General features: G+C 38.1%; 2 protein-coding genes across 4 annotated transcripts in view; both read left to right on the top strand.

Moving 5' to 3' along the window:
• Nucleotides 1-3,460: 3,460 nt before the first annotated feature.
• Nucleotides 3,461-5,539, top strand: cep20 (centrosomal protein 20). The gene is made up of 4 exons (XM_026169238.1): nucleotides 3,461-3,564; nucleotides 4,279-4,476; nucleotides 4,745-4,829; nucleotides 5,158-5,539. Exons 1-4 carry the CDS (start codon nucleotides 3,537-3,539, stop codon nucleotides 5,264-5,266), a joined length of 420 nt encoding a protein of 139 aa, XP_026025023.1. The 5' UTR covers nucleotides 3,461-3,536; the 3' UTR covers nucleotides 5,267-5,539.
• A 4,928-nt stretch (nucleotides 5,540-10,467) lies between these two features.
• The window catches only part of myh11a (myosin, heavy chain 11a, smooth muscle), a 33,079-nt gene continuing 29,979 nt past the window's right edge, over nucleotides 10,468-13,567 (top strand). For 2 of the 3 annotated variants that reach the window (XM_026170041.1, XM_026170043.1), the window contains exon 1: nucleotides 10,468-10,596. The gene's annotated coding sequence lies outside the window, so the exon portion shown is untranslated. The remainder of the gene's footprint in view (nucleotides 10,597-13,567) is intronic. The other variant, XM_026170042.1, reaches the window with a different exon arrangement.

Raw genomic sequence — 13,567 nt, 5'->3', positions numbered from 1 at the left:
CCGTACACTGCAAACTTCTCCCAAAAATCCACCCAGTGCCTCCTTCAGCAGTTATCTGATGACTCTGCAATAGTCAGACTCATCACTGATAGGGATGACAAAGAGTACAGAGAACTGACCAATGACTTTGTGGACTGGTGCCAGCAGAACTGCCACCAGATCAACACTAATAAAACCAAGGAGCTGGTGTCAGACTTCCGCAGGCACAAACATCCTCCACTGCAACCACTAAGCATCCAAGGTATGGCCATTGAGGCTGTGGACAGCTACTGGTACCTTGGTGTTTATCTGAACAATAATTCAGACGCCCTCTACAGAAGAGGGCAGACAAATGGTCAAAATTAGGCGAATCTACAGTGCATTTCCAGCTCAACAGCGACACCCTGTGACGTATTCAAGTCACTACCTTACAATATTAAACCAAAAACACAAACTCTATGTCACCCAGTAAATATTCTGTTCTATTTACTGGGGACATTTCATTCTTGCATGTACCAACTTCCTGTTTGTCATTCATAGTAAAATAAAAATGCACAACTTAATGTCAGCACTTGTGTCATCACAGGTTCACACAGAACCCTCTGGCTCTGTATCCTGTCTTCACCAAATGGCCAAGGAATAAGCTCAACACAAACAAGATGGCCATATCCAGCTCAACAATTTTTAAAGTGCTAACAGGTGATTCTTTGAGACCACAGATTTTTCCCCCACAGTTTATTGTTTTACTACTAGAAGTGATGAGTATACTTTTAATAATCCTACAGCAGTAATTAATCACAGAGCTGGGAGATGAATTGAATTATGATTTAAATCACAACTCTGTCTTTTAACAACTAATTAAACAAGATCATCGCTCAACCCTGTGACCTGAGACATCAATCAGTGAAAACTGTGGGCCAATAAGGAGCGTCAGATGCCTTCTGAAGGTGGGTGTGATGTTTAAAAGGAAGTGTATCCTTGTCTTTGATGTCTACTTTAAAAATGCATTGATCTACATTTCAGAAAATCGCATTGTTCAAAACTGAGTAAATCCAAAATGTTTCACTTGATTACATGTCAAATGATAAAATTTCTTGTATGTAAAATTTCAAAATGTGGTATAGTTATATTCTTGTCTGGTAACAATAATAGACTGAGCTGGCTCTTTTTTTCTCCTTTAAAAATGCTACATTGTCTTCCTCCACACATGAGTGAATGTGTGTTTTGAAATAAGTCAAGATATAAAACTATCACATTCTGCTTTATTAAACCTATTCTGCCATGTTCCGATTTTTTGAAAGGTTTCAAAGTAGGTTACACATTTAAATGAAACAGGAAGTTGGTGATGTTTTTTTTTTCAACTCACATACAATGAAAACAAACAGAAATCAGGGCATGAAACTGAAACATTTTGATTGATATTGTGGCATGCAGAGGAATAGTGATGTGCGAATCATGAACGAATCGCTCAGTACTCGAGAATCACTTTACTGACTCGTGCATAATGATTCACAAGCCCAACTGACTCACTGACTCATTCCTGTTGCTATTGGCAAACTAATTTCATTAGTCGAAATATATCTAGCTTATAATTAAAATTGTGGGGGGAAAAAAACAACAGCCAGTTTCTTAACAAAAGCATTTCTGCTCTGAACTGGAAGAAAAAACCCTGAGTAGAAAGCTTCCCAGTTCACAGTAGCATCGCTCTGCTAACATGCTAACAGCACATTTGAGTTACTCACCCCTTGCTCCTGTGCTGATTCATAGCCTAAGCGAATCACTCAGGACTCACTCACCCCCTCATTTAGATGAGAAAATATATATTTGACACATTTGAGGAAAATACTAATAAAATTAAATAAAATTAAAAATAAATGTTCCCTTTAGAAATCTTTTTTTTTTTTTGCTCTATAAAAATAGTTGTTTTTCTTTTTCAATCACTCATCTTAGCAGTAGGATTTACATGAAAATCCTTCTCGATTCAGTAAAAAGAATTGAATATACCATCACTACAGAGGAATCTTAGCCAAGACACTACATAAATTCAGAGCTTGCTGCTCAACCCCAAGCTGACAGGGGGAGCTTTTCATTAAACACTTGCTGGTGCTACAATGTGCTTCAAGGGTCAATAACAGCATAACAGAACTCACTTATGGTACTGCATTCTTTCTATAAAACAATAACTGTCAGTGACTTTGTACCATAGTATAAACACAAGATTGAAGATAACAGTTAACCTTACAGTAATTCCTGTATTACTGTAAGGTTCGGTACCTTACAGTATGAAAAAGAAAAGCCCAACAGACAAACCCCTCTGAGCAAGTACTTGGCGACAGTGGGGAGGAAAAACTTTCTTTTAAGAGAAAGAAACCTCAGACAGAACCAGTGTGTGTCTCACTGCTTTACACTCGCTGTCCTGGAGAAGCTCCCAGAAATTTTAAATACTTTCAGTTAGGAGAGTAGTGTAATAGGTGATCCAAGCACCAATGATACTGTTCGTCAGCAGTCCACTTTTATCAAACCCAATTCCGATATTGGGTCACATTGTGAGACGTTTTAGTAGGATCCTTAGCCCTCACAGGCCAGCTGTAAAATTTGCAATCTTAGTTCACTTGGGTCATTCACATCTTTGACCCATTCTGGGACTGCTTTTCTCTATTTAGAAGATACAGTATTTACCTAAATGTGTCAGGTATACCAGTACATTTGCTGCACATGTACACTCACTGGAGTCTTGTGGAAATACAAAATGCCCTCTGTTCCTGTCAAACAAAAGCTTTATTCTAAATGACTTGATCTCAACAAGTAACATAAACGTTGTCTTCTCAACATAGACAGTGGTCAGAAATGGTAATTTGAGTGTTTTTTCCAAGGAACGCCCCTTCGACTATACATTTTTTTTAGCTCTGAGGAAAGCTAAAAAGGTTCTCCAAGTGGTAGGGCGGTGGACCACTCAACCTTGATGTTTGCTGTTTTTGCATTGCTCTCCTAAACCCAAAATAGTTTTCTGTTTCACTTTTGTGATTTTATTTCTTCTATTCCTCTTATAACTATTTTATGGCTGATTTTAATATTTATATTTACCAGGCTGAACATCTGAATTTTGATGTGTATGAGAATCCCTTAACCTAACCATGTTTCAGCATTTTACATAAGTGTGGTCAGACTCTTTCTCTTTGACAGACTATTTATGATCATAGGTTATTGCATTTGATGTAAACTGTGCCTTGCCTACTCCTAGTTTTAAGTAAACTCTGTCCATGCGAATGCTTTTGAATGCTCTGCTCACTTCAATAATATTTATGATATGGTCAATCATTTCATTGCCATGTGCTTGAGAACTCTGAACCAAATGCACCTCTAAAGCTCAGCCATGTTGTCCTTCAAACCCCCCAAAAAATCACAGTAAAAATACACTTGTACATAATCTGGTCTTCCATAAAAATTGTGATTTTTTTTAAGTCTTCTCGTGTTATCTTCCTGAGTTGTCTTCCGCCACCTGTTGGGGCGCTATTTTTGGAAACGTTCATGTGGGTTGTATAGGAACACTCGTTGCGATGGCGACCATCACTGAACTGAAGTGCGGTAAGAGCTCACTTCCATTAGCATAATTCATTATTTTGTTTCCTAACTAGTATCCTAATACGATCTCAGATCAACCCACATAATTTTAGATGTTATTTTACAAGCTAGCGAAAAGCTACGAACACTGGCAAACTATAAAACACAGAAACATCCTTACCAGCCTCCATTCAAAAGTTTAATAAGTCAGCTACCTAAATGGCAGTGGTTTTAGGGATATTTTAAGGATGAATCAACCCATTGCCGCCTTTATTGTTAACACCTATAATTCGATTCGGCATAGCTAAACACGTAATATACTTTATTCGATCTATATTTTTTCAGGAAATTTTCGCTGCTCGCCAGCGCTAACAGCTGCTAGCCAGCTAGTTCAGAGTTAGGCTAGTTAGCATAGGGGGAGGACATGTAATAAACATTTTCATAAAAATAAGAACAGATTAATGGTTGAGAATTACTACGATTTAAAGAGTGTGTTGTGAAGATATTGACATGAATATGAGTTGTTATCGAAGCGGTCTATAGCTTTAAAAATACCAAGAATATGTTAAATTGGTAAATTTCTGTACGGTGTACGTCGTACAAAAACATCCCGCTTTCATTCGTTAGCTAAATTTACTGACCAAACAGATTCGTTGTACCCATAGGGGTTGTTTAGTTTTCCAATCTATTATCCTTTTTTTTTTTTTTTTTGCTGTGTTAAAAATGTGAATATTTTAGCTTTGAGGGAAACGCTGGAGTCTCGCGGTGTGCTGGGCCAGCTGAAGGCTCGCATCCGGGCGGAGGTGTTCAGCGCCCTGGATGACCAGCGTGAACCGCGACCTCCCCTGTCCCACGAAAACCTGATCATCAACGAGCTCATCAGGGAGTACTTGGAGTTCAACAAGTACAGATACACAGCGTCTGTGCTGACTGCAGGTGGGTGAGGTCCAAAAAAGTGCAAGCTCAACATTTTTTAATTTTATTTTTTTTTACAAACTTTAAGAACTGTAACTACTATTATTATGATTATGATTTATTACCTACGACCATTCAACTGCTTGTCAACACAAATGTATAATCAGCCAATCACATGGTAGCAACTCAGTGGACTCAACTATGTAGACTTGGTCAAGACAGTGGCTGTCATAACCAGCAACTATTGTTGAGAAAAGTGAATATTTTTTAGCACTGTTTGTTTTCTCAGAGTCGGGCCAACCCGAAGTTCCTTTGGACAGACAGTTCCTGGCGAATGAGCTGAAAGTCACTGAGGATCCAAGCTCCAAGTCAGTGTAAGTGTAGAAAGCAGGATTTAAGAAATACCAGTACATTCTGCTACTGAACATAATGTTCAAAAATTAGCTGAACTCTTTGGGGAATGTTCAGAGTGGGCGTAACAATTTGACAGTGTCCCCATGAATCCTCATCATAGTTGTGCACTGGCTTGATGACTTGGGAATTTATTCTAATTTAAAAAAAAATAAAATAAATTAGCACTTATCTCCATGTACCGCCAGTAAAAACTGAAAGGCGTACAATTTAAAATAATTACTATCAGTCACCTATTTTCCTTCTCTAATGAAAACTTAATTACAATTCTTTTGTTTTTTTATTTTGCAGACCTCTTCTATATGGCTTAGTGTCCCACTTTGTGAACAGCAGTAATAAGGGAGGGAAGGTGTTTCTGCGAGGCGCTGCTGCCATTAACACTCCTGGAACTGATGCCTAAAGTTTGATGATACAGCAGTGACTTACTATGTTGTATCTCGCCTCTGTCCTTGTAGTTATTCAGCCTTTACAGCGTAAAGTCTGTAAGGTCTTGTTAGCTCAGTAATCTTTGTGTCTTTGTTATAAATTGCCAAATGTTCTTTGTGGCCTTTTTTACATTTTGAATTTATTATCAGACTTCAACACTTTATTTATATTAGTCACAGTGTAATCCTAATAATTAATAATCCTAATTGTTTTTGTCATAGTTGAGTTAAAGGATTGAGATTACATTTGTGATGTATTTGGTGTTTCATTTTGTAAATATGTGATATTTTTTGACTGATTTTTAACAGTGTAAAAATAATAAAATCTTTATTTTTATTCACCAACTGCAATTGCTGATCTCATTCTCCACCATATGGTGGCAGTGTCACCACAGACAAAACTGAAGTCTGCTTTTTTCATAGGATTAAACAACTTTCCTATTTTTTCAGTCTTATGCAGCCAATCATTTCTAACATGCAGACCAACAGTACTGGGTTTGACTTGTTGGTTGGTCTGGTTCACTGGGGCCTCCCTGTGCTCGCATGTGTCCTACCCAGCATACACACCACATCTCACACTCTGATAGCTACGATAGAATCCGGCCTCACTGCATCCCCGAATTAGATAAACAGCTAAGGAGATGAATGGATGGACATGTTACACTGTAACAGGTCCTAAAAGACCTTACAACATTGAAGATATTGAGAGCAGGACCTTGAGCATAAAAGTTGCAAATATAGCAGAGACCACAGCAAGTGCACTTTAATTAAGCTGCATGCATTAAACAGGCCTCTGAGGCGATCATACAGCTTGTACATTGATATGAAATGTTGCAGGCTTTTCCAAATTTACAAGACTTATTCATTGTGAATGCAAGCACTTTCTCTTTTACAGTTTTCATCATAGGGTGATTAAAGTAGCTGCTCCTCAACGTTGACCAAAATAACACTTTCCTGTGATTGTTTTAGTGGTCATTGTATTGTGTGAAACTAAACCCACCCATGATCCAAAGCTGTGCCCTTCAGTTGCTTATATAAATGAACCTAAACTAAGGTATAATGCATCTTCCAGACTTTATTCTGTAGCTTCTCTCTTTCATGTTTACTTCTTTTTCTCATTTGCTTGCTGCAGCTTAAGAGAAAAGGCAATGAGGTCCTTCTTACCTTGATAATTTTATTTTATCTGACCCCAAAGACCACAAAACAACAACAGTAAATCAACAAAACTTAATTATATCTATGTGTATACTGTGTGTAGCCCAGATCCCACGCTAATTATGCACTGCGTCGAGCTTTTCACATAGTTTCTCACCGTTTTAAGGAACTTGACATTTTTATCTCAAACTTAAAGCCCTAAGTTTCTGGAAGTGATTATCTACTGAGGCAGCCTTTTATTTCTTATCCTGATTACTGATGTTGGGCACTTAGTTGCACTGTTTAAACCATTTGTAACCTGCTCTACGTCTAAGTTATTTTTAGGTTATACACATTTGTTTCTGCTCATCATAGGTCTCAGATTCATCCACTGAAACAGTGAAGTGATAATACTGAGCACATGGTGTATTATCTTGAATTTGGCCGCAAAATGATTGATGTACCTTTAGTGCAGCTTGTTGAAGAGCTTAACTGTCTACGGTGTCCTAATTTATTGTTTCCTAGTATCAAATGAAAATAGCGCTATGTCTTTGTTCGTCTGAAAATGTCTGAATTTACATGGTTTTACAAAAACAAACCTGATTTTTCCTTAAAGCTGAGGTACTCAAATGCCTACTTCACTGACATCTGATATATCCATTCTCTTTAAAATGGCTTTACAAGCTCCTGAAGTTGAACAATGACATGATTGTTCAATTGGCAGCTTGCCCCATAATTGGTAGCATTTCTTCTCCACTGTATAAATTAGTTGTATGCAAAACAGGCAGCTGTATAAATAGTGTTAAATGCAGTGATCCTTTGACTGCTGCAGACTGAACTGACGTTTGCCTCTGTGCTTAAATTAGAATGCAATTGCATTCCTTGGGGGTCAAACATATCCATAAACATGTTTTCTCTCCAATAGATGACCATCTATGGACATGAGGATGAAGAAAAAATACACATGAAACATGCTGTATGTACGAGATCTTAATATGACACCTCGTTTTGTTTTTATTGCTTCGAGGGAATCCTCCACATGTACGTGCTCAATTGCTTTAGCCATTCTGGCTGGTTTACTATAAACAGTGACCTGTTTGAATTCACTTGCTGCGTGTTAATTCATTTGCTGTGTGTAAATAAAATACAGATGATTAACATTTGATTTCTAAGTGAAAATCCTGCTTAGGTTTATTTCATTTGGAGTGGGATTTTGCCATCATTCACTCAGAGGTTTAAATCCATGTTCACTCCCGCTGTCTCCTCCTTAAAGGTGTGTCAGGACAAAGTTTAGAACAGATTAACTTTCAATACAAATAAATAATAATCCTTCCTTCTACCTTCATCCATTATTATGGCTCTTATTCTGGAAAATGATCCTGTTATACACTGTTTAGTTCAGAGGGAATCCCAAGTCTCTGTGTACTTATTTCAAAGGCATTAGCCTCAAGCTGCAAATTGTTAATTTCATATTTTATCTCACTAAAAATAACAAGAAAATAACAAGTCTTTCTCTTGTGTGCACTAAACAGAAGCTATAAACCAGTTGTCTGTCACAGCTAACTGCAGGTAAATAGAGTTAGAGTTTGGAGCCATAGGAGTAACTTTGTTTGAACAACCCTGTTGCTATTGAACCATATTTAGTCACTGGAGCTTGGGGTGGTTGCCTGTGCTAGACTTTGAAAGTAACACAGAAAGCTGCAGAGATTCCATACAGACGCCATTCTCCTTATATGGCACACACTGCAACTTCTCTGTTCAGTGTATCTGTTCCTCTTTCCCTCCTCTTCACTCTTCATCCCTCCCACTGCCTGTCTGTGCTGATTTTTTCAACCCATGGTCCTTTTCCACGAATGCCACCCCATCTCCTTGATGTTGGCCAGAGGGAACCTGAAGGCCCTTAATGTTGGTCTTAGGTCTGTCATCAGTTTTTACACAAACAGACACACACGAACACAATGCTATGTCTCTGGCGCAGTTATCAACCAGCAGTTTGATTTACCGGGACAAACAGAAAAGTGTCCTTATAAAGGAAGTTCCATTGGAAAGAAGCTGCACACAGGAGGGATGCAGCAGGACAGGGGAGGAGCTGTTTGCTGTGTGTGTAGCAACAGAAAGATGGGATGTGCACACACACACACACACACACACACAAAGAAACTCACATTCATTATGCGAATTATGAGTTATGTACTGGTGGGAAACTCTCCAGGGAGGTTACAGTAAAAGGGGATTCCTATGCAGGGGACAGCTGGTTTTCCTTATGAGGAGTGGGAACGCATTGCATAATCTTTAAACCCTAGAACGTGTAGGAGTGACGCACACAGTTTTATAATTATGATTCCTGTTCATTTTTTCCCACTGTTTAGCCTTATTAGATTCAACTCAGAGGTGTGTGGAAATAAATGATACAAAATAAGGAGGTAAAAGCCCAGATTGCAATTTGAAATAATATTTTATTAGACTGCAGTTAAATTGTCTAAATTGTAAAGACTTTCTTGATTGCCTTTGAATAAATTCTTTGAAACATGACACCTGTAAATTATGTTAAAAAGGTTTTTCTACAGGGAAAGTACATAGAAATACATTTTTATTATATTGAAAATGTACTGCCACAGACAGAAGACAACTCCATCCCACACATCCACTCCTACAGCCATTGTAGAATAACACATACATCACCTAACATGCATGTCTTTAAACAGTAGAAACTGGAACACCTGGAAGAAACACAGACATTGAGAGAACATACAAACTGATAACAACAGTTAATTATGATTCAAGGCGCCCAATAAACGCTTGGCTTGATTAGTGCTGAATTACTAAATATTTTTGAACCAACTCTTTCCAAAGAAATTAGTTAAGACAGCAAGTGATAGCATGTTTTTAAGATTAGACTCAAATTGAACCAATTATTCGGCTTCTGTGTTTATTGTGGGTCCAGCTTTTATGATTCAATTAATGGAAACAACAAATCAAGTCATGAAATGTTCCTAAAATCTGTCATGATGCATAAAGAATAAACACATAAATTCAAGTTGAGCCATGCTGTTTACCTACAAACACACATTTGGCTTGTCCATCTACAAGAATGTAAAGTAATTGAACTAATTCTTTGGACAGGAGGGAGAGGAGAGGATGTTCCCTTTGGTAAGGTTATACTATTACACGTTTTCTTTTATATTTTTTAATATAAACTGCAGTTACTTTTAAAATATCAAGGTTTAGTTATCTAGTTTTATACAAATGATCTCATTTTAATTAATAAAAAACAAGTTATTATTTAATTTAACACAGTATCACTGACACTAAAATATCTAGTGTGTGAGAATTTGAGTTAATCGGTCTATTAATCTGAATAATGTGCTTATGGTAGACTCATAACCAAGACGTAGAATGAACCTTGCTGTGTTACATAGGCTTGATTATTTTTCGGGGTATTTTAATGTAGTTTGGCTCATGATGTAGTTAATTTTAACGAGAAGTTCTATATCAATTTGGATCATTTTATTTATAAAATATGTCACATGTATAAACGTGTTGCACATTAAAATCTAAAAAAAAAGGTCTTGTAACATAAATGTTGTGGATTTAGATGTACTGGATTTGTTAGCTGCAGTAAATTTCAAGATATTAAAAAAAACTGATGAAACTGTATTACACGCCAATTTATTTTACAACCATAACCTGACCTCACAGCCCGTATGTGCGCTAGTCTTACACACAAACATGATGTCTTTGTGCTGGAACAGTAAGCATGGAGATTAGGGAGTTATGGTGTTTTCCATTTTACTGTTGACTGTTATATATGACCTTTTAATCCTCTGCTTCTCTGTCAGCAGCACCCTCCACTCCATTCAGCGCCTTTTCATTCATCTTACATCCCTGTGACTCCTCGAACCTGCTGGTGTCCGCAGTGCGCATGTCCGTTGCCTCCGCAGCCCCGCTGACAGATGTAGACTGCAACTGGACGATGCTGCAGCTGGAGGAGGAGGGTCCCCTCGTACAGCTCCACCTTCGCGCAACAGTCCGCAGTTTAAATAGTAAGGCTTTGAAATTGACGAGGGTCATTTGGACTGTTCGCTTTTGGAGTACCTCGTCAACGCCGGCTTCTCCAAACTCCAACTTTCCAAAGCCAAAGCTCCCCTGAACACCCGTTTCTTCACATTATGTAAGTATATCCTTTAGTGGAAGCGTGCAGCGGCGGTCATGAAGTGCACCTGTCAATCGGCATCCCCTCATAACTTTAAATGCGTTTAAGGAAGAGGGAGTCTGCGTGTTTTCCTGTAGATAATGGCGGTTGCAGAACTTTATTGTGAACTTTGTAGCTACTATGAAAAATTATTTTAAAAATATGCTTTAATTAATGTTTTATGGTAGCCTAGCATATGAGTTTTATTCATAACTTCTTCTGACAGTTAAAAGCAATGACATAGTTTACGTATCTGGGCGTCAGCTCATTATGTAATTATACATCTCCTGTATGCAAACACTTATTTGTGCATTAGATAAAGTGCAACAGACGACGTAGTATTATTGTTAAGTTAATCAACTACAGTTAATACTGTAAAAAAAAATACATATATTAAATAAAACTGTAAAAAGTATTCGCGATCATAAGGAAAAGGGGAAAGGTCTGTCTATCTAAGAACCACATCCCACTGACCACTGAGTTTCCTGTTTTCCAAATATGGTTGTATTAGGCTGCATGTATATCCAGTATGTTTTCCCTGAAGATGCAGATAGCACAGACTCGTGACAATTTTCACATACAGCTAACTAATCTTGTCATGATTGGTTTGGAGGAGTGATGGACTGATTTTTATATAACACTCTTCTGCTCTCCTGAGGCACTCAAAGCGCTTTATACACGCCTCATTCACAAATTCATACAAGCCTTTTTTCTATGATTAAGCGCTTTCTGTCTAACATTAACACACATTCATAGCAACTTGGGGCTAGTATCCTGCCCAAGGATATTTGGCATGCAGACGTAGTCTCCCTTCTGTTTTATTTCAAGGGCTTTCACTGTCATAACCACACAAGCTAATGGACAGTCTAATAACTGAGTATTTCAACTCAATTATATATATGTAAAACTTGGATGCAGCTTTAAACAGATTAATTTTGCCACAGCATCACAGGTTTCTGGATGAACAGTTAAAGGAACAGTTTGGCAAGCACTGGGATATTCCTGGTCAGAAAATAAGAGGAAACACTTCCTGGAACAAGTCAAGTGTATATTTTAATAAATTCAATTAAACTATTTTCATGTTTTAATAGCAAACATTGAGCAAAGGCCTGGAAAACCTGATGCATCTGAGTTTATTGATAAAAGGATAACAGGAAGAAGAGAGAAAAGTTGTAAAATTGTCAGCCACTCGGTCAGCCACAAATAGAAAGGTCACTTAGTCTCCTGAGTGATATTTCCACTTGTTTATTATTTTTGATAGAGACTCTGGAATAATGATCCAGTTTATTGGTCTCATCACAAGTTTTATTTTTAGCCTTGGTGTGATATTTTTGACAAACTAGAACCGAGACAATACTGATTTGGTTTGATGATTACACAGGAGAGAGTTTAATATTATATTTAGTGGTTAAAGTTATGACAGATCAATAATACTGGATTATGTGTAGTTTAGTCTCATGGCGAATAAAGATGCCAGAGATGACAAACCATCGTCGTGACTGTGAGACTTTTCCCTCTGAACCCTGTTCTGTCTTCAAGATACACTTACTGAGCACCAAACTGTATCAACACCACAGAAAGTGAGAGTGGACTCCACAACTATTAAGCATTAACTCAAGTTGGTGAGAAAGGTTAAAGAGAGTGAGGAGGAGCAACTTGATTGGCTGCACACACTTAAGTATACGGGGAGTGTCAGGAAAAGTTTGTTTACATTTATCTGCAGAAAATCACCAGATCATCAGAGGGTTCCTTCCTTGTTTTCTCAGACGTGTGCTTGACTTACTGCTTTCATCCACTGACATATAGACAGTGTTTGCTTCTGCTTCAAGCTAATACTTTTACAGTATATTTTATAGTTTGTGACTTAGTTTGTCTAAGACCAGGATTTCATATATAAGCTATCTTAGGTTAGAAAGTAAAACATTTTTTCCACTTAAAAACTTGCAAACTTGTTTCATTTTATCCATCACATTATGGTTTTATAGTTATGTAACAGTCCCTAAATTAGATCTAATGGGTTCCGTTTTTTTAATAACACTTGAAAAGAATTAAGTGCATGTACATTTACTCTACATATTTCTGTTAGCATTTCACATAAGCTCGGGAATGCTCCTTTTCAGACATGACTGAGTCCCAGGCACTTGTTCATGATTTAACCAGTGCATTTAAAAATGAATGCTACTATGGCCCCGTGTGAAGCACGATTGTTAAAGCTCCGGGCCCCCCTCAGGCTCTCTGCCTTACTGTTATCATTTTGGAGTAAACGACAAGGCCGGCAAGAGACATACTATTCCCTATATGGGCTTTGTTTGGGAGTTCACTTGCCTTGCTGTTTAGGTCTGCAGAAAAGAGCCCTGCTCCAGAGAAGGGGTCCATATATGGTCATCACAGCACGAGACTGAAGCCTCAAGCAGGAGACAGAGAGAGAGTAAGAGAGAGCAGGAGAGAGAGAGAGATGCAGAGTGAAAGACCGGAAAAAATGGATGTTGACAATTAAGCACTGACTTGACTGAGTATAAGTAAATGCCAGCAAGTATTAATGGTTTAGAGTTATTTGAGATAGAGCTGTTGACAAAACGTAGCGGTCTTTGTTGCTGAGTTAATTAAAATCAATTTCCCAGCCTCAGTCATTGGATCTACAGTAGGGAGGGGAATTGTTTGAGCTCTTCCCTTGTGGTGTGTGAGAGAGACAGGGAGAGAGTGCAGGGTCGAGAGGGGGGTGGAGGTCTGTGAGAATGGCTGCACTCTGGAACTCCCCGATAGATGAAGCATATTAACTCTTTGGGTTAAGACCACAAGCAAGGAGGCAAATTTATAGCATGTCTCCCACTAGGACTTACTCATTACTTGACACAGGGTTTTGCTATCTATAGGCCCAATCAGGTACTTCCAGTACCTGCAAGTGATTATTGTCTCTTACTGACTGCTGCTACTGACTTTCCATTGCCTC

Source organism: Astatotilapia calliptera, chromosome 6 (assembly GCF_900246225.1).
Source record: "Astatotilapia calliptera chromosome 6, fAstCal1.2, whole genome shotgun sequence".
In the NCBI taxonomy this organism is placed as follows: Eukaryota; Metazoa; Chordata; class Actinopteri; order Cichliformes; family Cichlidae; genus Astatotilapia; species Astatotilapia calliptera.
Note: the sequence above shows the minus strand (reverse complement) of the source record. Positions and strands in the feature narration are given on the sequence as shown.

Bases quoted from the DNA above. Each gene is read 5' to 3' on its own strand.
- cep20 (XM_026169238.1), top strand. From the start codon at position 3,537: ATGGCGACCATCACTGAACTGAAGTGCG. The intron at 4,477-4,744 runs GTGGGTGAGGTC...TTGTTTTCTCAG, and splicing joins AGCGTCTGTGCTGACTGCAG to AGTCGGGCCAACCCGAAGTT. The intron at 4,830-5,157 runs GTAAGTGTAGAA...TTTATTTTGCAG, and splicing joins GATCCAAGCTCCAAGTCAGT to ACCTCTTCTATATGGCTTAG.